This window comes from Felis catus, chromosome A2 (genome assembly GCF_018350175.1).
Source record: "Felis catus isolate Fca126 chromosome A2, F.catus_Fca126_mat1.0, whole genome shotgun sequence".
NCBI classification, from domain to species: domain Eukaryota; kingdom Metazoa; phylum Chordata; class Mammalia; order Carnivora; family Felidae; genus Felis; species Felis catus.
In genome coordinates, this window is record NC_058369.1 from 162,436,672 (window position 1) to 162,462,679 (window position 26,008).

At 55.7% G+C, this 26,008-nt stretch overlaps 1 protein-coding gene across 3 annotated transcripts; it reads left to right on the forward strand.

Moving 5' to 3' along the window:
• Positions 1–324: 324 nt before the first annotated feature.
• ZNF775 (zinc finger protein 775) lies at positions 325–20,841 on the forward strand. Of its 3 annotated transcripts, XR_006594680.1 has the most exons (4): positions 379–457; positions 11,420–11,483; positions 11,583–11,699; positions 12,343–12,601. XR_006594680.1 is itself a non-coding variant. In XM_045052981.1 (3 exons), exons 2-3 carry the CDS (start codon positions 11,453–11,455, stop codon positions 20,094–20,096), a joined length of 1,599 nt encoding a protein of 532 aa, XP_044908916.1. In that variant the 5' UTR covers positions 325–457; positions 11,420–11,452; the 3' UTR covers positions 20,097–20,841. The 3 variants fall into 3 exon arrangements, 2 of the variants coding, with proteins under 2 accessions (XP_044908916.1, XP_044908917.1); XM_045052981.1 differs by lacking the exons at positions 11,583–11,699; positions 12,343–12,601 and adding an exon at positions 18,529–20,841 and having other exon boundaries at positions 325–457; XM_045052982.1 differs by lacking the exons at positions 379–457; positions 11,583–11,699; positions 12,343–12,601 and adding exons at positions 808–901; positions 18,529–20,841.
• The last annotated feature ends 5,167 nt before the right edge of the window (positions 20,842–26,008 follow it).

Here is a 26,008-nt window from a genome sequence, read left to right on the forward strand (position 1 = left end):
TCGATCTGAGAGCGCGTCCGCGGGGCTGGAGCCGGAGGGAGAACACGGCGAGGGGAGCACCAGGGTGCCGCGCCGCCGCCCGGTCATCAGCACCCGGGCTCGCCCCCGTTCCCTTCCCTTCCGAGCCCTGGACTCGAGTCCGGAGCCGGCGGCCAAAGCGTTAACGTTGCGCGGGGCCCCGGGAGGCCCCGCGGGCACCGAGGTCAGCCCGCCCACGCGGGCTATTGGCTCAGGAGAACAAAGGGGCCGCCCCGCGGGCTTCTCCGATAGGGCGGAGCTGGTCATCTGAGCCGCTCAGCCAATCAGGTGGGGGGACGGCCCTGGGGATGGCCAGGCCCATTAACCAATCAAGAGCAGGTGCCCGCCCCGCCTGTCCCGGGACTGGCGGGGCCGGGGAGCCCAGTGCCCAAGTCGCCCCGGGGTGGCAGTTCCCGTTAACCTTAACCACAAAGTCAAGGTATTTATTCCCGTCTCCTCCCTCAGAGTCCCTCCGAATCCGGGCGGGAGGGGCGTGCGGAGGGACGGACCGTGCTGTGGGGCCAGCGCCCGGCCCGCTCCTCCCGCGCTGCCACCACCCAGCCTCGGGCTGGAGGCGGCCTCGGGGGTCTCGGGGTCCCCTGAGCCCCTGACGCCGCGGCCCCGAACTTTCCCCACCCCCACACAGCCCCTGGGGAAAGGGGCCCGGGTCGTGCGTGGAAGGGGCTGCAGGCTGGGGCAGAGAGCAGGGGGGGGGGGGCGTGAGAGCGGGAGGGACAGGGTGGTGAGCGGGGGACTGATCCCTAGTCCCTCCGGGCGCGTTCTGCCCAGGCGCTGCCCGGATGCTTGGGAGCTGTGTCAGCTGTGCGAAAGACCGAGCTTCTGGAGGGCAGGAACCCCAGTGCTCGCCGCAGAGTGACACAGAGTAGGTGCTTAATAAATGAGTAAATGAGTGGGCATAAACACTGGGAGTGCGAACAATAAGAGGGAAGCACCACAGAGTGCGTGCGTGTGTGTGCGTGCGTGTGTGTGTGTGTGTGTGTGTGTGTGTGTGTGTGTGTTGGGGAGGCTCCATTCCAGGAAAATGGGCACCGGAGTCAAGACCTCAGTGGGGGTGGAGGTAGGAGCTGGGGGCTTCTTCCCCTGTAAAGGTGGAGGATGGATACAGAGATGCTGCCTCCTCCAGTCCTCTGGGTGGGAGGGAGCCTGGAGTGTGTCCTCGTCAGCCAGACCTGGGGTTGGGTGTGGTCAGAGCCCAAGAGCTTGAGGCTGCCTGATGTCCAGCCTCCACTAATTAGCTGTTCTTTTTGGGTCCTTGTTCATCTGTAAAATGAACAGATTAGAGGGTAGAGTCTCCTTTCAACTCTAAAGTTCCATGATTCAGTGCTTCTAATCTGTTTTGGACTTAAATTTCTGTATTGTAAATGTTTCTTTATTAGAATTTTCATTCATGGTTTACAACACGTGGGACCTTGGGCTGGATGTTGGGGAGAGAGAAATACTCCATGATGAGATCTTTATAGTCTTGTTGTGGAGACAGACGAATTATTATTATGCTTTTTAATGTTTATTTATTTTGACAGAGAGTGAGAGCAGGGGAGGGGGAGAGAGAGAGGGAGAATGAATCCCAAGCGGGAGCCCGACTCAAGGCTAGAACCCATGAAGTGTGAGATCATGACCTGAGCTGAAACCAAGAGTCAGTTGCTTAACTGACTGAGCCACCCAGGTGCCCCCAGACGAATTATTATTCCATGTACATGATATTGGGTTGGGCAGGTGCACAGGTCAAACAGAAGGGCCCCTAACTGAGGGTGGCATACCCTGAAAGGCTTCTAAGTCCAAGTGATCCCTGATCTAGGCTGGGCAGAGAAGTGCTGGGCAAGAGTGTTCCAAGACTGGTCATGGGCGAGCCAAGATGCTACAAGGTCAGGGAGTCACATGTTGGGACAATAGGGAGCTGGGAGGCAGTGAGGAGAGGTGAGCAGAGGCCAGGCTCTAAATGGTGTTGCCAAGACATTTTTAGCTGAACCTGCAAGTGGTGGGGACCCACTGGAATATTTTAAGCAAAGTAGTAACCTGTCCTCACTGTAATTTTAGGTAAAGTTTTTGAGTTCTGGGTGCTGAATGGATTGGAGGGGCAAGAGAAGCTATAAAATTATAAAGCTACAGTCTTTGGGCAAGAAAAGGGAGGCCTGACTGAGGTGGGGCTGTAGCATCTTGCAGGCACTGAAAATAGCATTAGTACAACTTCGTGACCGATGCATTGGGACAGTTGCACTTTGTGGTAGTGACACGTGGCCGTGGTGTTGGGAGGCCTGATGAAGACCCTTTGTCCCCGCTGGAGAGACAAGGGCTACCCGGGACAAAGTGCAGAACTTCATGGAGGTGGTCTGACCCATGCACTTGCCCCCTAGTGAGGGTTAAGCTGAGGAATCCAAGATTTCCTAGCGCAGGGGTGGCTGGGAGGGAAGAGTGTGGTTGGGGTGTGCAGAAGGAGACCTTAGGTCTAACTCTTTGAGGCAAGGGGTGTCACCTCAGGGCTTTGCTTTCTTCATCTGACGAGTGGGGTGGCACTCCTTGCCCTTTCCAAGCTCTTTTGAATGAAGCAGGGGGTGCGGAAAGGTGTTTATAAATGGAATTGTGGCATCTGTTCAAAGTGTTGTTAGCAGTCAGTTTCATCCCTTGCCTTCAGATCACGTGACGGGGGTCCCCAGGCCCTGGCAGCCTCCTGAGTCTTGGACTTGGGGCTGAGGGATCTCCTCTAAAGGGAGATGGGTGAACAGAGACTGGGGCTGTGAATGCCACAGGTGAGGGACAGGCAGGGGGGCAGGGAGGCGGGGGTGGGGCAGTCCCTGCAAAGGTGCCAATGTTGGGCAGGTGAGGGCAGAGGTCCTGGAAGGAGGGCCCTCTGAGACTGGCCTGGGGTGAAATCCTGGACCTTGGGGAGGTGGGCAGGCATGAGAGGATAAGGCAGCTGCCTGGGCTGTCTGTGGACCTGGTTCCCTGGGAATGCTGCCGGAAGGAACCTGAAGTCACTGAACGGGGCTGTTCTTACCAGGGCAACCCTCAGGTGCAGTTCTTACAATGTGGAAGGCAGGGAGGGGGTGAAGGCAATGAAGTGACCTAAAAATAATTTGTCTTGCACGTTGTGAAGATTCTTCAGAGTCTTTCATACTGTTTTTCCTCCTTGCTTGATTCAACAGTTCTATACACAGGAACAGGTGTTCTTGTTTTCCAGATAACCATTTAATAATTTCTGTGGCATCGTGGCCCGCCCTTTCCCCTTGCTCCCCACCTCTGACCCCTCTTCTAGGACTGAGGACCCTGTGTTTGGGAGACTGAGGTCTGAAGATGCTGGAGTAGAAGCAGGAGAAGGGGCGGGGGTTGGAAGAAGGTGCGTGGGGCACCCACACTGGACCCGGGGCTGAGTGAGATCTGAGGAAGACGGAGTGGAGGCCCAGGAGGGGCTGGGGAGTCCCGTGGGAGTCACAGAAGGATGTTGAGCATGCTCACGTCGGGGTGTGGGATGGAGGTGGGCCTCTAGGTGGTGGAGGAGATACCTCCCTGGTCTGAGCTGGGACCTCTGGGCCTGCTTGTCTGTCTATGGGCCCTGGGGCCATGTAAGGTAGGAAGCAGGTGTCCTGGGGCCCTGAGAGCAGTTGGGCTGTGTTTCTGTTAAGATTTTAAATCCACTGTTTTGTGTGTCCTCCTTGGTCATAAACTCTGGATGAGAGGAAGGTGGGAATTCTGGTATTCAGGGGCCTGAAACCTGGAGAGAGCTGACTATCCAGAGGCCAGCCAGGACACAACCCCAGGGTGCCGGCCTTGTACAGGAGTGGCATTTGTAGGACTGGCCTTGGGGGAGGGCCCAGTGGCTTTGGAACAGGTCCTGGGAGACAGGCTCCACCGACACCCTGCCCACAACAGAGCTGAAGCTTTGAGCCTCAGACCAGCAGAAGCATCCAAGGCTTCTAGTCCAGTCCTCCTACCTGGCACTTAGCAACTCCAGCTCCCAGCCCTGCCTTCCTTACCACTGCCCCTACCCTGTTAGGCACCCGCACCCGGCCCACAGGAGCCTCTCCTCCCCCAGAGCCGCTGAGGGTCCAGTGACCTGCCGTACATGGAGCTGTGCGCGGCCTTGAGGTAGTCCCGACAGTAAAATCCGGGCACACCCGCTTCCTCCCGCCAGGCCCGCTCACGCTGGTGAGCAGGGTTGGGGGTGACTGAGTGGGCGTCGGAGGCCTCTGAAGATTCTGAAGCAGCTGGAGGAGTAAAGGTTTAGGAAGAGTGAGTGGCAGTGGCCCTTTGGAGAGGGCTGAGGGAGTGGGGAGTGGGTTGTTCTCAGTCCCTGGGAATGGAAGAGAGAGAGAGAGAGAGAGACCGCTGGCGTGTAGGCTTCGGGTAGCTTATGTAGTGTTCCTGCAGCTTTGTCTCATTCGGTGCTCGAGACAAACCTGGGGAGCAGGCCTTTCAGTCACCTTCACCTTAGGAACCTGAGGCCGAGAGGCAAAGTGGCTTACCAAGGACAGGTGGTTTAGGACTCAGGGCCCTGATCCCCAGTCTGGGCGTGACATGGGCCCGATGTGAGAGACCGGGTCCTGAGAAGAGGGGCAGGCTTTGGGAGCAGACCCGGCCAAGGGGCCAGCCGTGTGGGGCTCAGGGTCGCAGGGGAAGGGTTTGCTGCTTCCTCTTGGGCTAGACCCCCTGCAGGACTGGCCCTGGGAGGGGGCTTTTGCTGCTCTGGGCTTGCTGACCCCAGTGCTCCCATCTGTGGCTTCCTGGGTGGATCCGACTTCTCCCCAGCCAGCGACAGCCTGGCTGACCTCATCCCGTCCCTTCCCCCAGCGCAGGTGACCTAACAGGTGGCGGTCCTCCATCATGCTACCGTCTCCCTGAGATCCCTTTCTCAAGCAGTGGGCAGTTGGGAGGATCGTGAACGTGCGAGGATACTCGTGTCCTGCAAAGATCCACATTTCCACTTTCACGAGCACGCCGTGCCCTGCTTATGTGGTTCGCCCTGGCGCACGCTGGTCTGTGTGGGTCTGCAGGTGTATCTCTGGGTTTCTAAACACCTCGGTTTCATCGTACTTTGCATATAGTTTTGCAACTATGATCTCAGGGATGAGAGTCTCCATATTGTATTTGTGCACCTTTGGACTTTTGTTTACACAGCTGTGTTAGATGTTAGATACGGTGGTTTCTGGATGTGTTTGTGTGTACATTTAGTGTTCATATCAGCTTCTTCTCGGATGCCTGTGATTGCCGTATGGTAGATGAAAACATCCACTGATATTGGCTGAAATTGGATTCCCAGGCAAAAAAACATCATCAACTTGTCCTGAGATCGTGGTCATTAGTGACCAAGGACTGGGGCCAGAGGAGCCTTCTCTGCACTCCTTCATTTGTTTTCTCCATTCATTTAATCATTCATTCATTCATTCATTCATTCATTCAGTATACAGGCATACCTCGGAGACATTACATTCATTCCCAGACCACTGCAGTAATGCAAATACTGGGATAAAGGGAATCAAGTGAATTTTTTGGTTTCTCAGTGCATACCAAAGTTATGTTCACACTATATAGTAGTCTGTTACCTGTGCAGTAGCATTATATATATGTTATGTCTAAAACAACAATGTACACGCCTTAATTAAAATATAACTTCATTGCTAAAAAATGCTAACCATCGCCTGAGCTTTCAGCAGGTTGTATCACTGATCACAGATTGCCATAAAAAAATACAACAATAATGGAAACGCTTGAGATATCATAAGAATTACCGAAATGTGACGCAGAGACACAAAGTGAGCAAATACTGTTGCAAAACGTTGTGCCAATAGACTTGCTCAGTGCAGATTTGCCGCAAACCTTCGGTTTGTAAAAAAAAAAAACAAAAAAAAAATGCAGTATCCGTGAAGCGTAAGAAAACAGCGCAATGAAATGAGGTGTGCCTATAAATCGAGCATATCAGGGACTGGGCAGGGCAAGCCCAGAGCTTACAGTCCAGCGCAGTGCCACCCAGCAGAGCTTTGTGAACACGGGGATGTCCTCCGCTGTCCATACGGTAGCTCGAGCGCCATGAGGCCTTGGAGCACTTGAAATGTGGCCAGTGTGATTGAAAAACTGAATGTAAACTTGAATTTATGTAAATCTGAATAACCACATGTGGGTACAGAAGCCAGACTCCTGAAAACGAGGGATTGGAAGTTTAAGGTTTGGTTAAGTCGTGCACTTTCTCCCAGGAGGCAGCGTGGTCCAGGAGAAAGAACTCTGGCTGGGGCAGGCTGACCCCTCTGGCTCTGGTACCTACTAACTGGGTGGCCTTGAGCAAATGACTTAACTTCTCGGAGCCGTGGCTCCTGAGCCGAAATTGGTTGTGAGGGCTGAAATGGGCGACGCCGGCTAAGTGCTCAGTAGGTAGTGGCTGTCTCCCTGGCCGTAGTGGAGTCTTGGCTGACCACCCGTTCTTTCCACAGCCAGATCAATGTCAAGATCTCAGGGAAGTCCCGCACTTCCCTCAATAGACGAGGTTAGGAGAGGCAGAACCTCCATTCCCAGGGGACATTCTGAGAGCATCTGCCCAGAGCGGGGGCTGGCTGGAGCCTGTGCCCACCGGGCCACCCCCTTGCAAATGCTGTCCTGAGCCACAGTCTGGAGTCCCGTTCCCTGGGCATGTGACCTGTGTGAGCCAGCACGGTGGGTCGGGGCAAGGAGATGAGAAGTGGTGCCTGCCCACAGGGGAAACAGGACCCGAGGAAATAAAGCTGGGAGTGGGCCAGGCGGATGAGAGCATGTGGCGGCCAGGGTGGGAGGCTGGGCGGGTGGGCCATCCACTGCGGAGCGAGTGGGATCAGGCCGGCTGAGGGGTGGGAAAGATGGGGTTAATGGAAGCGGAGGATTCGGGAACCATGGCAGTCTTGCTGGTGTGGCAGAGGGGGTCAGCTTGATGAGAAGGGGGCACTTTGGGAAGAGCGGTTTCTGGGGGGATGGGGATTATTGGGGGAGCAGTGGTGGGTGGTGATGAGCTGGGCGTGGCCCTGGGGGGAGCTCATGGTTGAGAAGGGCCTGGGAGCTGGGCCTTCGGCCAGGGTTTGGGGAGATGCCACCCCCTCCAAGCCTCCGCTCCTGGCACGTGGCCAATCCCCACGCCACCAGTGACAAAGGACACGGGAGGTGCCATTCGGTTCTTCCTGCTTGAGGCCTGATCTGTGAAGAAGGCTGTGCTTGGCTGCTGGAAAAAGCTCCAGGGGCTGAGGTTGGGAGCACGCGGGGAGACGTGGCCATGTCCCTGTGCTGCCCCTCGCATCTGTGGCCTTTCTCTTCACCCCAGCTGCTGTCCGCTCCCCTCCCTGCCCCCACGTTTCTGCTGAGAGCAAAGCCCCTTTGTTACCTTCCCCTGCCCCCAAACCTCACCACCTGCTGCAGGGCACAATCCCCGCTTTGTGTGGTCTGGCCTTGTCATGCAGCTGCCCCCCCTCCAACCCTGGAGGCCTCTCTTTGGGGGGCTGTCATCCCAACTGCAGCCTGACCCAGTGTGGGGAGGGCCGGGCCCAGAGCCAGGTGCTGGGAAGGGGGAGGTGACCAGGGGTTTGTCCCCAGATCCACAGAACTTGCTGAGCAGGGAGGGAGGAGGTCCTTGGAGACTGGGGTGAGGGCCCTGCACGACAGGCCAGGCGAGCAGCCTTCAGGGACTCAATGTGGGCACTGGTGGGGGTGGCGGGTCAGCCTCGTTTCCTTCTGTTTTCTGGGCAGGCTGCACTCCAGGCCAGGTCAGGTGAGCCGTGTGTCAGGGAGGGTGGGGAGTGGCGGGTAGGAAGGGGCGTGCAGAGCAGTATAGCAGGGCGGAGGCAGAAGAGAAAAGCTTAGAAAGGGCACAGCTCAGGGTGGCCTGGCAGACAGACCTGCAGAGACGTGGCCACACGCGGAGACTTTCCACCGTTTGGCCTCCTCAGGGTTTTACCTGCAGGACACCTGCTGGCCTGTTTTCCAGACACATCCCACCTGAACACCCAGTTGGAGATGGGCCCTCAATACCTGGGGGCCTGCCCCCCATTGCTGTCCTCTGTGCCTCCCCTGTCCCCTGTCTCCTCGGGTCCCCTTCCCTCTGATCCCACTCTGCTGACTCGGACCACACCCTGAGCCCTAGTGTGGCCAGGGCAGAAAGAAGTACCCTGGGACACGGGAGGGGCTGCTCTATGGCTCGCTGTGAATTATCTACCAAGAATTGAAGCCTTTCTGCCACCTGAAGTGATTTTTAGGTCCTAATATTCCTTGGAAGACAGAATGGATCAAGGAACACTGATCTGTTCGGGCTCAAGGGTGTTGTGTATGGCTTTTGTGAATGAGGCCGGGCCCTAAGCTCTGTCCTCACCTTGAATTGTGGCCCCGGGGGCTCTGGCCCCTCTGAGTTTTCCCCGAACTGAGGTAGCCTCCTCCTTTGTCAGCCCTCTGAACCTCTTTAGGGGGCCATTGTATCTCCAGCGGGTGAGAGGCTTCCCCAAGGCTGGGACACACAGGAACCCCGGAGGGAAGAGGGGGCGTGAGGGCAGGTGCCTCAGCATCCCTCAGGGTCCTCCCGGCGGGCCTTCTCCTCCCGTCTTTGACGCCCACTTTTTCTCTGCACCACCAGCATGTTTTAGTGTCTGTAGGAAACCACGGTAGGAGCGCACGGCAGACCCCTGTTGGGGAAATAGAATTAAAAACAAAATCTCCTGCCAAGTCAGAGAAGCTCCCACAAAAGGAGGAGAGAAGGAGAACAGTTTTTTTTTTTTTCCGATTGAATAAGCATTAAACCAGAAAGAGCTGCACATCACAGGCAATCTGCTAAGAGATCAGGAAAACAGAAAGAGATCTCATCCTGTTACACAGCCCAGCAGATGCGTGCGCGCACGTGTGTGTGTGTGCGCGCGCACACACACGCTCAAGATAAAGTGTAACTAGTCTTCGGGCAAGAGCACTTCCTCGATGGTACCATTTGTCACCCGTAGTTCATCCTGAATTCACCTGGCGATTGGGGTAGCCACCTGTGTTTGCTAATTGCCTTCATGCAAAGGAAAAATGCACGGCTCCTATCTTTATGTCAGGAGGTGGGTTTGCAGCTTGGAGCCAGGCGACCGCAGAAGTCAGGTTCCCATCCTCCCTCCTGTGGGCAGCGGGACCCAGGGTCACCATCTCCCGTGATGTTTAGGTATCAGAGAGGTGGCTCTCAGGGCCTTGGGAAAGAGGCCTGGGCTGCAAAGCTGGCAAGAGGCTTGTGGTAGCTTTTAAAAGGATTTGCGTGCATCTCTAAGGGGCAGAGAAAAACTCAGAATGACAACTGTTCTCAAGTAAATGCTGTAAAAGAAAAGGGAGGGGCCTCTTTCCCTTTTTGCCCCAGGGAAAATTATTTACCTATTTAAAAAAGTTTTTTGGGGGGCGCCTGGGTGGCGCAGTCGGTTAAGCATCCGACTTCAGCCAGGTCACGATCTCGCAGTCTGTGAGTTTGAGCCCCGCGTCGGGCTCTGGGCTGATGGCTCAGAGCCTGGAGCCTGTTTCCGACTCTGTGACTCCCTCTCTCTCTGCCCCTCCCCCGTTCATGCTCTGTCTCTCTCTGTCCCAAAAATAAATAAATGTTGAAAAAAAAATTTTTTTTAAAGTTTTTTTTTTAACGTGTATTCATTTTTGAGAGACAGAGAGACAGAGCATGAGTGGGGGAGGGGCAGAGAGAGAGACACACACACAGAATCCGAAACAGGCTCCAGGCTCCGAGCTGTCAGCACAGAGCCCGACGCGGGGCTCGAACCCACGAACCGTGAGATCCTGATCTGAGAGGGTCAGACGCTTAACCGACTGAGCCACCCAGGTGCCCCGATTTACCTATTTTTTAAATTCATTTTTGCCCTTTGCCCCTGCCCCCACCTCTCTGGGCAGGGCCCAGGTTCCCAGCCTGGATCCCTGTCTGGGAGTGGCTGTTGGAAGGGGACCTGGGAGAGGGGAGGGGGACGCCCTTGGGATGGCGCTTCTCGAGGGCCGAGGTGAAGAGCAGGACACGGCTTTTCGTGAGGTGGCCGAGCCGCGGGAAGGAAGCTCTGACTGTGACCGGGAGAAGCCCCTCTATAGCGGCAGGTGGCGGGGGGGAGCCGAGCATCTGGGCTGGGGGGGGGCAGACGCCCCAGGTCCTCACTCGGGCCTTTGCGAGCCTGGGCGCTGAGTGGGTACGGGTGTGTGAAACAAGATCCCCGTCCCTAGGAGGGGCAGGCCAGGGAACCGTGCAGAAGCCCCCGGGCTGCGGCACCCCCTCCGAATACAGGGCAGCCTCTGCACCCGAAGTGCCCGCTGGGCGGGGGCTCCCTCCCGGACCCAGATTCAGCAGTGAGCACAAAACAGTCCTGAGCTCTCCGTGGCGGGGGATGGCAGGCACATACATACGACGTCAGGTGGTGGAAAGTCACGGAGGAACGTGGAGTGGAGTTAGGGCTGTGACTTTGTACATGGTAGCCTGGGGAGACCACTCTGAAGACATTTAGGCAGAGACCTGAAAGGCGGCGCGGGGCTCTGGGGTAGAGCCTCCCCGGCAGACGGGCAGCATGTGAGTTGTAAAGCCTGGGGCCCCCCAGCAGCGCAATGTGTCCCTGACAGTGAGCCGGTCAGGGTGTGTCCAAAGCCTTGAGCATTAAAGAAAGAAAAGGCGGGGGAGGGGCACCTGGTTGGCTCAGCCTGTTGAGCCTCCAACTCTTGATTTAGGCTCAGGTCACGATCTCACGGTTTGTGAGTTTGAGCCCCAAGTCGGGCTCCGTGCTGATAGTGTGGAGCCTGTTTGGGATTCTCTCCTGCCCTGTCTCTCTCTCTGATTCTCCCCTACTGGCGCGCGTGCGCGCGCACTCTCTCTCTCTCTCTCTCTCAAATAAATAAACTTAAAGGAAAAGAGACGAGCCCCAGATTGGTGAACTCTAACCAGCACCCCATATGGCCTGTGTGTGATTTCACGTGGAATAGGGGTGGAAGGGGACAGCAGAGGGGCCGGTGATTTGGGAGGGTCAATTCTGCCTTCCAGGGTGTCTTCACGACCACTCAGGAAGGTCTCTGGACTCAGCTGAGTTTCCTGGGGTGGTGTCTCTCACACCCTCCCCTGCCGGTATTGAGCCCGTGGGCGTGAGGCTCCGGTCTGGGAGTTAGAAGACATGGGGCCTCACCGGCGCCACTGTTCAGCCACCCCTGTGACTCGGGGCATGTCAGTGGCCCTCCCTGGCCTCAGTTTCCTCCTCATAAAATGAGAATAATTCCTGCCTAGCAGGTAAGTGTGCAGCTTATAAAAGCCCTGCGCTTTCAACTGAGGTCATGGACAGAGGAGCTCTTAATAAAGAGGGAACATGTTCTGTGAGGTGGCAGGAGAACGGGGGGGCCCATTCGGTCCTTGTCCTGATGGCCAGCTGTCCTTCCTTTGCCCCCTTCTCCCCCACAGACGGCAGAGCGGGTGCCCCGGAGGCCTCCGCGGATGGAGGGTGGCCTGGCTGGCGCGAGCACAGGTAAGGGAGCACAGGGAGGGGTGGGAGCCAACAGCGGCCTCCTCTTCCAGGTCGCCCCCCTGCCCTGCCGCTGAGCGCGTGCTGCTGCCCTCCCTATAGAACTGCATGGCGGGACCAGGATGTGGAAGGTCATGTCAAAGAATGGAAAGAAGGGGCGCCTGGGTGGCTCGGTCGGTTAAGTGTCCGACTTCAGCTCGGGTCACCATCTCCTGGTTTGTGAGTTCAAGCCCCGCATCCAGCTGTCTGCTTGTAGCCTGCTTCAGATCCTCTGTTCCTCCCCTCTCTGCCTCTCTCTCTGAAAAATAAATAAACATTAAAAAAAAAAATGGAAAGAAGACAGACTATGGAGCTAATACAATGACAAAGTTCGCTGTGACTCACCAGGCAAGGGGACGTGTGCTCACCCGCGTAGGAAGCCATGCCCGAGGGCGAGCGAGGTGCTTGCTAAGTGTGGCACAGGGAGTGCGCGGCGGGCGTGCGGATCTAACTCTGAAAACCAGCGCTCCGGGTGGGACGATCCCTGTTGGTTTTCCATCACCAAGTGAAGTTTGGTCCATTAAGGCTTACTGGGGTCACTCAGAGTTCACGGTCCGATGGGAGGAAATAGGCCATCAGTTTTGGTGTCTCTCAAGCAGGTGCTCCTGTGAGTGGAAAGTCCTGTGCTTTCAGCGGAAGACCCCCCCCCCCGCCCCCCCCCACCCCCCAGCATCCCCAGCCTCCCCGCAGGCCCTGGGGAGAGTATAGCCACCCTTTTGCAGAATGGCTCTGGTCCTGGGAGGAGGGTAGGGCCCATTCCTAGGAATGCTGCCCCTAGGCTCAGTGACTCAGTTTCCTTTACCTCCCCTCCCCTCCCCTTCAGAGCCCCAACCCTCCCAGGATAAACATCGCGATGAACCTAAGATGGGGACAGAAATCAGCCGGTAGGGTACTACAGGAAGGAAGCCTCCAGCTCCAAGGGGCTGGTATGATGCATGGACACCACACATTCTGGGGCTGGGTCCTGACACAGACTTCGGTGAGCATTGCCACCCACCGCTGCCCTGTCACTTTGAAGGCTGAGTCCTCAGGGTGTGTGTGTGTGTGTGTGTGTGTGTGTGTGTGTGTGTGTGTGATGCTGACATTACCATAATTATAGGAAAACCAAGGACATGGTTCCAAACATTTTAGCAGAAGGAACCTTTTCCCGGGTAAACTCGTAAGGAGAATCCTAATTCAGGCATGAGATGTAGGGTCTGCCAGGGCCCTCTCCCCGACCTGTGGCAGCTTCTGGGGTACCCTGGGGTCTTAGGAAAGAGGCGGAAGAACACTGGCTTTGACCCCTGAGGACAGAGGCACCAGGGGACTGGGGGGCGTCTTGGGCTGCAGCCACATCCTTGCAGCTCTGGGCCTTCCACAGGCTTCCGCCACCTGCTGGCCAGGCTTACAGAGGACTCTTCCTGGCTGGCCAAAGTTTCCAGATAATTAAGAGCTTACTTTTTTTTGTTTTTGTTTTGAACTAGAGAGAGCAGGCAGAGGAGGAAGAGGAGGAGGAGGAGAGAGAGAGAGAGAGAGAGAGAGAAAGGGAGAGAGAATCTCCACTAACCATGGAGCCCGATGCAGGTCTCGACCTCACGACAGTGAGATTGTGACCTGAGCCCAAATCGAGAGTTGGATGCTCAACTGACTGGGCCACCCCTGTGCCCCAAGAGCTTATCTCTTTTAAGCACCTTTTAAGTTCTGTTTATTTTATCGTGGTGAAATATACATAACGTGAAAGTCACCATTTTCACTATTTTTAAGCATACAGTGGGTGCAGTGGTATTAAGTCCATTCACACTGTTGTGCGAGCATCTCCCACCGTCCGTCTCCAGAACATTTTCATCACCCCAGAAACTCTGGGGAGTAAGAGCTCCCCATAGAGCACCTTTTTATTTTATCTGAACTGCTTAGAATTAAAAAAAAAATTAACCTTTTTATGATAACTGAGGAGCAGAACCTTTGTTTTAGGGATCCTTCCACAGGTAGAGGTCAAGGCCTGTCTTCCTTACATTAATACCTGAGCCCTGAGGGAGAAGTCCCAGTGCGTGCACTTCACGGGGTCTGCACATGTACAACCCGGGTCCTTGTGTCTTCTCTGGGCCCCGCAGCCGTGGGCAGGAACGTTCTCTGGGCTCTCAGACCGGGGTCTTCTTTTTGGCTGGAGAGGGTGAACCTTCCCAGCCATCAGGCACCATGATGAACGTCAAGGTCAGGTTTAATGAGAGTAAGGCAGTGGCTTTTGTGGGGCTCTGGGGCATTAATTGGGACCCTGCCACGTGAGTATATTTTGGATTCACTACCCACCCAATTTGGACCCCTAGCCGCCCCGTAAAATACTTCAGCCGCCCAACACTTCAGTGCATCTAAGGAAACCCTCTTATAATCAAGTAAACTCCTTACAATTGGGTATTCACTTCCTGCCAATGTGCGATTGAAGTCACCACTTTCATTTTCAAATTATGATTTCTCACAACTGAGCACCTGCGGAGGCCTCACAAGGTCATTTTGCCAGGAGGAAAACTGGCCCCTCACAGGTACTTTGGTGACTCCCACGTTCATCCCCGCGGTCACCATATCCTCTTTCGGGTCCTTGTGACGGGCAGCAAGGCTGTGGAGCAGGGCGGAACTCTCTGGCCCGAGAACCAAAGGCTGCCAGATTCTAGGGGAGGTTTTCTTTTTATTTCTTAAAATGTTTTAAAGGTTTGAAAATTATACTGAGTATCCTCATAAAAATTCAAACAGTGCAGAGGAGTGCCTGGGTGGCCCAGTCGGTTGAGCATCTGACTCTTGGTTTCAGCTCAGGTCATGATCTCACCGTTGGTGGCATGGAGCCCTGTGTCCAGCTCCGTGCTGACCTTGCAGAGCCTGCTTGGAATTGTCTCTCTGTCTCTGTCTGTCTCCGACCCTCGCCTGCTGGTGCACATGTGCTCTCTCTCTCTGTCTCTCTCTCAAATGAATAAACATAAAAAGAAATCGAACAATGCAGGAAAAGCAAGGGTCCCCTTTGACCTCTTCTGTCTAGGCTTTATATTGTCCACATTGTCTACAGGGTGACCACTGTCGTGAATCACCCTGGACTGTGCATATGCACGTCCATAGTTTTATTTTTCATAAATTGGGTCAGACGATACCATTTTGCGATCTGTGTTTTTTGTTTTTTCCTTAAAGTGTTTCAGAAATCTTTATGCCACCCTATACTGCTCTTTTGTATTCTTTTATTTTTTTTTTTATTCTTTCAAAGTTTATTTATTTATTTTAAGAGAGAGAGAGAGCGCACGCACCAGCAGGGGAGGGGCAGAGAGACAGGGAGAGAGAATCCCACGCAGGCTCTGGGCTGGCAGCGCAGAGCCCAACGGGGGACTTGAACTCAAGAACCCTGAGATCATGACCTAAGGTGAAGTCAAGACCCTGACCTTTAACTGACTGAGCCCCCCCAGGCGCCCCTGCCTTTGTATTCTTTTAAATTGCTGCATACTATTCCATACTGTGAAGGGAGTGATAATTTTGTTTCAGTATTCTTGATGGGGAATCAGTACTGGTTACGAATAGCGCTGCAGTGAATATTTTCAGACACTCCTCTGTCCGCTCACACGGAAGCATTCATTAGGCCGAACACCCAGAGTAGAAACTGCTGGGTGGAGGAAGTGGAAGGTCAGATGCATTTATAATTGTAATAAGCGTTGCCCAATTGTTCTCCAAAAGGTCTGAATCAGTTCATGCCCCCGGCACAGCCACGCGTGCACTTGTCCTGTGCGGTTTGCGTGTGCGATCCACATCTGGGTGCAAGTTTCTGTGTGGACAGAGGTTTTCACCTCCTTTGGGTGTAGACGTGGGGGAGCGGTTGCTGTACCGTATGGTGAGCGTAGGTCTCCTTCCGCCAAACTGTCTTCCAAAGTGGCTGCACCATTCTGCATTGCCTCCAGCAGCGGGTGACAGTTCCCGGGGCTCCACATCCTGGCCGGCATTCTGTGTTGGCGGTGTTCTGGATTTGGGCTGTTCGAATAGGTATGTAGGGGTAGTATTTTAGCTTTCAGTGGTGCAGAAGCCAGATTCTTCCTGGCTTATTTTTAGTGTCTCCTGGATGATTTATGCACCTCAGAAATTTTGTAATTTGCTTCACCAGGATGACACCGAATTTAAACATGTTTTGGAGTGAAGAGCTTCCTTCCTCCTCGTCTAGGAATATGATGTTTCTGTCCTTTTCGTTACCTTTTCTTTATCCCTCCAATAACGTTTAATAGTTTCCTTCATATAAGGGTTGTTTTAAGTTTATTTTTTTGAGAGAATGTGTGTGTGTGCGCAAGCGGGGTAGGGGCAGAGAGAGATGGGAGAGAGAGAACCCCAAGCAGGCGGCTTCCCAAGAGAGTCGTCAGTGCAGACCCCAACGTGGGGCTCGAACTCACGAACCATGAGATCATGACCTGAGCCGAAATCAAGACTTGGACGCTTAACCGACTGAGCCGCCCAGGCGCCCCTCCTTTATATAAGCTTTGCATGTGTATCAGGTATATTCCCAGTTATTTCATAGCTTTTATTGCCGTTTTTAAAAAGGAATTTTTGTATGTTTTTGTATCGGGCAATCTTGCGAACCCTGTTATTTCTAATATTTTGTCAGATTCTTTTGCACATCCTAGGTGAATAATTATCAGCCAATGACGCTTTTCCTCTCCAATATTTATATATATTTTTCTTTTTCCCCTTATGCTTTGGCTAGTTCCGCAAGGACAATGTTGAAGGGTGGCAGTGACGGTGAGCATCACCTTGTTCGTCACTCGAATGGGTTTCTGATCTCTTGCCTTTGGTTATAACATTTGCTGCAGCCTTCAGTGCAGCTTCTTTGTCAACCTAAGGAAGTTTCCTCATATTCCTAGTTTGCTAAGAGCCTCCTCCCTCCAGCCCTTCTTCCTTCTCTCCCTCCAGAAATAATGTTGAATTTTATCATAGGACATTTTTTACGTATTGAGATTGTAGAAAGTTCTTCACGTTTAAAATGTCAATGTCATGAACTATGTTGAACCATCTTTGCTTTCCTGGGGAAGATCCCAGCTCAACTTGCTTCGCTAGTATTTTTGCTTGTTCGTTTTTGGTGTCTACTTTCAAATGCTAAACCTATAGTTTCCCGCCTGCTCTGCCCTCGTCTTATAGACACTGGACCATGCTAGCCTGGGGGCTCCCTCCCCTTCCTAGTCACTGTCACAGTTTATGCATGCTGCGGATAAACCTTCCCTGGGAGTTTTAGTAGAACCTGTTTTTATCATTAAGAGGACTGTTACCCATTTTCGAGGTAGAATGTTAGCTGTCTTTTTTGTATCTTTTAGCATTTTCTTTTTTTTAATTCCTCTTGAGTTAGTTTTGTTAATTTATGTCGTCTCACAAAATCATCCTTTTTATATAGATTTTTCAAATTGATACAACATTTATGCATTAGGATTTTTAGACTCCTTTTTATATCTCTATGTTCCCTTTATCCTATAATCTCTGCTTTTATCTTTATTAATCCCTACTTCCTACTTCCTTGGGTTTACTTTATTGTTTTTTTTTTTTTTATATTGGAACTTATTTAGAGTTTCTCTTCTTTTGTTCACAACTGTTTTATTTCATCTACTTTTTTTTTTTTCCAGTTTATTTATTTTAGAGAGAGAGAGAAAGAGAGAGGCAGGGGCAGAGAGAGAGGGGGACAGAGGATCTGAAGCCGGCTCTGTGCTGACAGCAGAGAGCCCCATGTGGGGCTCGAACTCACGAACTGAGAGATCATGACCTGAGCGAAAGTTGGACGCTTCACCAACTGAGCCACCCAGGCGCCCCAATTTCACCTGCTTTTTTATTGAATGTAAACTTTTTGTTGAGGTATAACACAGCAAAAGGCACAGATCACAAATTCTATAAATTCTTATAAAGTGAACATGTTCATGAAGCCAGCACCCAGATTGACAAAGAGAACGCTGCCAGGACACCGGAAGGCCCCTCAGGCCCCCTTCCAGTCACAACACTGTCCATAGGCGGGCCGTTATCCTGACTTCTAACTCACTGATTAGTTTTGCCAGCTCTTGAATTTCATCTAAGTGGAATCACACAGTCTGTATTTAGTGTCTGTAGCAGACCTTTTCCATCACGGCTTATGTCCACGAGCAGGGGAACACACACCCTGTAGACCTGAGCGCACGGCGCTGCGTGGGGAGTAAAGCAGCCTGGGTTTAGTCAGGACGGCGCAGCACCTATTCTGGGTGCTTAGACCTTTCTGGCCTACTTTCTTGTTCTTGTTTTGTTGGAGACAGGGTGAAGTTCCCGAACAGCCAAGGTCCAAGAAGGTGAGGTGCTCAGGCACCGGGGCGGCTGCCTTGGAGAGCCTGGCAGTGGAGTGGAGCTTCGGCCCCCCAAACACTGAGGGGCCGGGTGTGCGCTCACTTTGCAAGCTCCCGGCACATGGATCCTCTTAGAAAAAGAATGAGATGCCGGTGGCTGGGTCGGTTGAGGGTCCGACTCTTGATTTCAGCTCGGGTCATGATCTCATGGTTCGTGAGACTGAGCCCCACACTGGGCTCTGGGCTGACGGCGACAGTGCGGAGCCTGCCTGGGATTCTCTCTCTCCCCCTCTCACTGCCCCTCCCCTGTTTGCACTCTCTCTGTCTCTGTCTTTCTCAAAATAAAAATAAACATTAAAAAAAAAAAAGAATGAGATGCTTTGGAAGCTTGGCCGTTTTCTGCTTGGTGGGAGGGGTCATTGGCTTGGTTTCTTTAACCTTCCCTGCATCTCAGGGCCTCAGGGCAGAGAAGGCGGGGCATCAGCCTCTTCCTTTCTTGTCCTTTTCTTCTTTGCCCTTCCCGGCACCCCGACCTGCCTTTATCTTACTGCCTTTCTACCGTCCCTGCTCTCTTCTTTAGACCCCCTTACTTCCTCCTAAAAGCTGCCTTCTGCACTCCTCCTTCCTGCCCCGTTGCCTTTGCTCTGCCTTCCTGGCACTTCTTGCCCTCCACCCCACGAGCAGTGAGTGACCCTCCGCGTCCACTCTCTCTCTGTCCCCGGCAGGAGATGGGCCGGTGATGAAGATCAAGCAAGAGAAGCCCGAGTGGCTGCTGCAGACGCTGATGCCGCAGGCCGTGCTCTCCGAGAAGGATAAGGAAAACATTTTCCAGCAGCATCGGGGCCTCCCGCCTTGCCAGACCGTGGGGAAGCCTCGGGCCCTGGGGGGACAGGAGGAGCCTGGGGGTCCAAGATGGGCCCCTCCGCCTGAGCGGGCCGGGGGGCCGGCGGGCCGGGCTCTCTCTGCCGGCGAGGGTCACTTCGTGTGCCTGGACTGCGGGAAGAGGTTCAGCTGGTGGTCGTCCCTGAAGATCCACCAGCGCACCCACACCGGGGAGAAGCCGTACCTGTGCGGCAAGTGCGGCAAGAGCTTCAGCCAGAAGCCCAACCTGGCGCGCCACCAGCGCCACCACACGGGCGAGCGGCCCTTCTGCTGCCCCGAGTGCGCGAGGCGCTTTAGCCAGAAGCAGCACCTGCTCAAGCACCAGAAGACCCACGCGCGGCCCGCCACCCACTCGTGCCCCGAGTGCGCGCGCTGCTTCCGCCACCAGGTGGGCCTCCGCATCCACCAGCGCGCGCACGCCCGGGACCGCCTGGGCGCCCGCGCGGGGCTGCAGGAGTTGCTGCGGGACGCCGCCGCCGCCGCCCGCAGGGGCTGTCGCCTGCGGCCCGGGCCGCCGCGGGGCCGCCCCGAGTGGGCCTGGCTGGGGCTCTGCCAGGGCTGGTGGCGCCAGGCGGGGGCCCGGGCCGCAGTCGCCGCCGCGGGGCCGGGCGAGCCGCGCCAGTTCATCTGCAACGAGTGCGGCAAGAGCTTCACGTGGTGGTCGTCCCTGAACATCCACCAGCGCATCCACACGGGCGAGCGGCCCTACCCGTGCCCCGAGTGCGGCCGCCGCTTCAGCCAGAAGCCCAACCTGACGCGGCACCTGCGCAACCACACCGGCGAGCGGCCGCACCCCTGCCTGCACTGCGGCCGCAGCTTCCGCCAGAAGCAGCACCTGCTCAAGCACCAGCGCACGCACCTGCCCGGCGCCCAGGCGGCGCGCTGCCCCAGCTGCGGCCAGAGCTGCCCCAGCCGCGCGGCCCTGCGCGCCCACCAGCGCGCGCACGCCGCCCCCGCCGCCGCCGCGCCGCCGCGCCCCGGGCCCGCCGTGCGCGGCGAGCCGCAGGCCGAGGCGCCCCCGGGGCTGACGGCGCCGCCGCGCGGCCCCCAGGCGGCCCGGGGCCCGGGCGGCGCGCCGTGGGGCCGGGCGCGGGCGGGCCTGGCCGGGCCGGGCGAGCCCCGCCAGTTCATCTGCAACGAGTGCGGGAAGAGCTTCTCGTGGTGGTCGGCGCTCACCATCCACCAGCGCATCCACACGGGCGAGCGGCCCTACCCGTGCCCGGAGTGCGGCCGCCGCTTCAGCCAGAAGCCCAACCTGACGCGGCACCGGCGCCACCACACGGGCGAGCGGCCCTACCTGTGCGCCGCGTGCGGCCGCGGCTTCAGCCAGAAGCAGCACCTGCTCAAGCACCAGCGCGTGCACCGGGGGGCCCTGGCGCCCACCCCCAGCGCCAAGGACCAGGCGCTTTAGTGCGCCTCGGACCCACGCGGACTCGTGGGGGCGGGAGGGGATGTCTGTGGGGGTGCGCGTGGCCAGGAATGGTGGCTCCTACGACCCCAGGGGGTAAACCCCGGTCAAAAGGCGATTTCCTCCAGGCTCCGAAGGCTAGAGAACAGAATTCCAGTAGCATCCCAAAGGGGGCAGGTAGAGGTCCCAGTGTGGGCTCAGGGAGGACGTAAGACGAAGCATTCCTCACTCAGGAGGCCGGATGTGTCCGTCTGTCCCTCGGAGGTGGGAGGGAGGTGGGGAATGGCCCAGGGCTGGACTGATTGTCCCATGCAGGCTGCCGGACGGCCAGAGGCCAGTCTAGTGCGCGCAGTTTTAACAGACGCGCTGGCATAGCAAGGACAGAAGCCAAGCAGTCGCGGCTGAGGAGGGTCAAGCACAGTCGCAATGTCAAGTCCACATCCTGGCACTTAATGGCCATTCCGTGCACATGTTTGGAAGGACTGAATGGCTCTGCGGTCCTTCTCGACCCTGAGTGCCCCAAAGCCCAGGGTGCTGCCACAGCGGGCTGGACGTTGGGACTGGTGTGGGTGTGGTGGCCGGACTGGCACGAGAGGGGTGGGTGGCAGCTGAGGTTCAGTAGCTTGGGGAGGGGCCCACAGCAGGAAAAGAAGCCCTCGTGTGGCGCTCCCAGTGGCCGTCACTGACTTGGATCCTTCTCAATGTCAGTGTTGCAGAAGAGAAAAAAAAAAATGAAGGATGGACTGTCTCACGTGGTCTCACTGTCCTTTGTAAGCTGCCCTTTCGGAACTCTAGGTCTGTGTGTGCTCTGAGGCATCCATTTGCCCCCAGGACCGGGACAGGGAGCTCGACCTTGAGCGTAGCAGCTCCCCATGCCTGGTTCTGGCTGGGGGTGGGGGGCAGTACTCTCCTACCCTCTCCAAGCCATTTGGTATCTTCCCACATGCCCTCCTCTACTTCTGGTCCCCAGGGGTCCCTTCCAAAACAAGGATGCGGGGCTCCAGGCTGGGCCTCCGGAGGGGAGGGTGGGTGTTGGGGCACTAGGGCTGGAGAGCTGGGAGGTGGGAGGAAAAAGAGGCGACCCTAGCATTCTGTAGGAGGACGGACTGTGCCTGCCTGTGTCCCAGGGGCCCGCCGGTTTCTCTGACCTCGAGGAAGTGCTACCTGTTTTCCAGGAGCTGCCGGATTTAGCCCGGCTTCTGGCCACCACGTTCTCAGGTTCTGTTGAATCCCCTCACCCGGCAGGAGCTCTGATTATTGTAGCATCATGGGAAGACCTGTGGAGGCGACGGGGTTTACTTGGGTTAACGGGGGCACCAGTAACGGTCAGCGCTCAGCCGGGCTGCCCAACTGGTCCAGGTCTTCCATTGCGAACGCTGCTGTGTGGAATCTCCCACTGGGCGAGCTGGGCCCGGTTGTTGGCACGGATGTGAGAGTTGGGCTCTCAGCCCAGCAGGTTCTTCTAGGCGCTCTAGGCGCTGCCCTACCTCCCTTGTAATGCCTGCCCCCTCCTGCAATTCCTGTCCCAGGCTGCCCTGCTCAGGGAGGCCAAGGGCCCGGGATCTCAGCAACACCTACTTGAAACACGGGGAAAGTTCGGGAGTCATCTGCTTTGCCACTTAGCCACTTAGCCACTTTGCCACTCAGCAAATCCTGAGGCCAACTCCAGCAAAGCCCACCTCCTCCAGGAAGGCGTCCCAGAGTACCATTCCTGCATTAGAAGGCTGCTGTCGGGAAGGACAGCAGCCTGTGAGACCCCGGAGCCCTGTCAAATCAGGTGCCTGAGGGGCAGTGCAGGCAGACGGTGAAGGCCTCAGTCAGATGGGAGTTTCTGTACAATAGAACGGGCCGTTGTCCACAAAGGCCTGTGTTTGATGGCCAAGTCTATCAAACAGCTGTGTTGCTAGGGGTTAACGAGGTCTAATTGCAGCTTTCTTCCCCGTGCACATTCATGAGGCTGTCCGTTCACTAACCCGAGGTGACCGGTCCTCACAAGTGAGTGCTTTGGGTCACAAGGGGGACAGGGTGCCATTAGAGCAGAGAGGTACTGCGATGCTTGCCCCATGGACCAAGTCAGGGGAGGGCAAACATCGGTTCACTAAACAAGCCTACTGTGTGCCAGGCGCTGTGCCAAACTGGAGTGACGCTGTGGGCCACCACAACAGAGTGCCACGGGCCGGGGGCTGAAACAACGAACGTGTATTTGCTCACGGTCTGGAGGCTGGGAGTCCAAGATCAAGGGGCTGGAAGATTTAGTTCCTGGTGAGGGCCCGCTTCCTGGCTTGTAGACAACCACCTTCTCTCTGTGTCCTCACACGGTGGGGACAGGGGTGCGTCTCTTCCTTTTCTCACAAGGACGCTAATCTCATCAGGAAGACCCCAGTCTCACAACCTCACTGAAACCCAACTGCCTCCCAAAGGACCCGTCTCTGAATGCCACCACCTGGGGGGCGGGTCAGGGCTTCGATATGTGAGTTTGGAGGCGGACGCAATTCAGCCAATAGCAGTCAAGGCCCCTCTCCTTGAGTTCATGAACCTTCGTGGAAAATCACTGGTACACACGTAGCTCAGAACAATCTGTACGGCCAGCTCTTGAAGAGCAGCCCCCAGCCCCCTTACTAAAGCTTCCTTGTTCATTGTGTCACTTAGCCTCGCTGTGGGTCGGTGACCGTGGCAGGGCAGTGATCCGGGAAAGCGGGATGTTGCAGAGGGACTTGTCCGCCAGGTCGCGTTTCAAGTTACGAACTAAGGGCAGGTGCCAGGCCTCCTGTTAGCCAAGCCCCTTCCACTGTCCCGACCCCAGGCTTCTCCCAGGGTGGCCTGGATCGTCAATTTCCATATTCATTCCCCGCTCATTTTGGAAGAATAAAACTAGGCCAGGGAATACTCAGGAAACGTCATGTCATAAAATCAGACAAGGAAGGAGGTCAGGTCTATCCTAGTGGCTTACACTCCCGAATACTCTAGAGCATGCGGAGAGAAAAGAGTTCCACGGGGGAACAGAAAACAACCACCAGCCAGTCAGGATCTTAAAAGACTCCTGTCCACATCCAGGTAAGTGCAGGTCTGCGGCAGGGACCCCGCAGTCAAGCTTCCAACGGGCCAGATGAGCTTGGTGGAGCTGGGGTTTCCGGAAGTGCCCGCATCATCCTCGTGTTAGAAGCAGGCTGGGAGCTAAGAAAAATGACCCCGGAGCTTGGAAAATGGTGGTTCTTTGGCAAGCAACATAAGCTCCCAGTCAGGAGTCAGCCGGCAGGGGGGCAGCCTCCTCAGGAGGGTTTGGCTTCCTGCTGCCCAGCCCCAGGGAGGTGCCCCAGGGAGAATAGGCTGGAAACCCTCTTAGCAGGTGCACCCACAGGGAGGCCGCGGGACCAGCAGGGACTTGGTAGACAGCTCCTGGTGGGTGTGGGGGATGCTTCTGAGACGTTTTCCTTTTATCAAGTCGTCTGGCAAAACAAACAAAAAAATGACCTTTTGGCAAGAGGAGGAGTGTTGCGGCTGGAAACTGTGTTCTCACATGGCAGTGTTCTTACTGGATCGTGGCAGAGAAGAGAGAGAAACGAATGGTATCCTAGAGCTTGTCTTTTGGGTTCAAAAGAGAGTGGTGTCTCCTAGGTTACTCAGATCTGGAAGGAGGGGTGCGCTATCTGGTAGAACTTCCTGTGATGATGAAAACATGCCATAGCTGTGCTGTCCGATCCCCTAGCCACCAGCCACCTGTGGCTACTGGCTACTTAAAATGTGGCTTGTGAGGCTGAGAAGCAGCATTTAAAATGTCGTTTTATTTTAATAGATTTAAATGGCCACACGTGGCTGTTGGACAGTACAGTCCTAGGAGTAATGCTCCTCCCGAGAAGGGGTAGAAATGTTGTGTCTCTCTCCCTGCCATCGCGTAAATCTAGAAAGAGCTTTCCTTTGTTGTTGGGAGGAGGGGACAGAGTCAGAGAGTTCGGGGGCGGACTTCTGCCTTTCCCACGTATGCTATGGGACCCCGTGCAAATAGCCTGTGGGAGAGCATATAGTATAGTGCCTGGCACACAGCAAGCACTCAATAAATAGCAGCTCCAGTCGTCACGTTGATAAACTCCATGTGTGGCTACCTGCACAGCATTTGTACAAGTGGACGTTTATTGTGGAAAGAGAAGAATGGGCTTTTCCCCAGAGCGCCATCCCGTAAGGAGGGAGTCGCCACCTGTGTTAAGCAGGCCAGCTGCAAGTTTAAGGGCTTGGCTGAGTTGATCATAGGTCACATCTTGGGTTTTAGTGTCAAGGAAAGAGAAACTTTGGGTGCAGGTGACACCGCGCACCCACAGCCCCACATCTCCGAACGGGGGTCGGCGGGGTCTCCCAGCCCCCAATGCTGGGGCCGTAGCCTTCCCTGCAACCCCGCCCCCCCCCCCCAATTCCTTACAAGACATCAGCACACTGGCTAGCTGGGGGGGGGGGCATCTCTTGTCTCCACGCTCCCAGATGGAGCTTGCAGACCCAGATTCATTCATTCAACAGAGATTGACTGAGGAGCTATTATATGCTGGGCGCTTGGGATGCAGAGATGCCAAAAACATGGTCCCTGCCCTTTGAGGCTCACAGCCTGGTGGGAACACAAAGGTGTGCTAAATCCCAACTGGAAGTCAGCACAAGGTGCTTTGGAAGGGGATGTTAGTGACCGCTGTCCAATTTGGGGGAGATGGGAGGAGCTAGTGAGGGGGGGGAAGTGGTTGCCCAGCTGAGCAGGAAAGCCCTGGGGACCGAGCCCAGAGCAGGAGAGCTGGAGGAAGGCCCCGCGGGTACTGCAGGAGCAAGCGGGGGTGATTGTCCACCTAGTAAGCCCCGGGCGAGGGGGAGGGCCCCGGGCAGGGCTCTACTCACAGCGGGGGGCCACAAGCCTGCGGTTCTCGGGGACACTTTGGCTGCGAGCAGCCTAGGCTTTTGTTAGGGTCCAGTGTCCGGCTGTCACAAGAGCCTGGTGGAGCCGCGGTGATTGCCGTGCCGGCCACTAGCCCTGCCTGTGTAAAGAGGCATGGCTTCCTCTGCAAAATGTCTCCACATCTCCTTTCTCTTGTGTTCGCCGCGGCACATGAGAATGGTGAGGGAGGGGTGTCTGTTGGGGGGGGGGGAGGTTGCATGTGTATGAAACCAGAGAAATGAGGTGACTCAGCAGAAATCACACGTTGGCAGAGCAGAGAGTGGAGGCCTCCGGGATCCCCTGGCCCTTGGCACTGACAAGGTGGGTGTTAGGTGGCATCGTCTCCCTCCTACGCCCATCCCCCCACCGTGTGCCTTTCCTGTCCTTTCCGTTTTGGCACAGCTTACTTAGAACGTGCTGCTAAAAATATGGGTGACATCCTCAGGTATAGTGTTGTTGCTGCTTTTGAGAAACCTGGTCATTTACCAAGTGTCCCCATTTGTCCTGTAGCCTGCAGAAGAGATGAAAGCTGGTTGCCCTGGCAGGCGACAACTTTTGCAAAGGGAGCCGGAGAGCTGGGGGGGTGTGGCTGTTCTCCCCCCCCCCCCCCCCCCAGCAAAGCGCCAGCCCCTGGGTAGAGCGTGGGTGTCAGTTATCAGTGGTTAAGGGGTCCTTTTGTCAATGCCATGGGCACATCTATCCTGGTGGATTCATTTCTTTTGGCTTCCCAGAATTCCCTCCCTGTTGCTTCTATTTTAAATACCAACGTCCTTGGGATGTCTAACTCATGAAGTCCCGCATACTTCAGTGAGTTGCTACAAAAGCAGCACGGAGGGGGTGGGGTCGGGGTGGGTCCTCGAGAGGCTGAGGGTGGCAGGATGGACCTGCTGGGATGCACTCACTGGTCCACAGAGCGGGATGTGAAAGCAGGCAGGCCTGATCTTCAGGTCTGGTGTTGAGAATAAGGGATTGAGTTTATTTCCAGCTACCCTCCCCCCCCCCCCCCGGA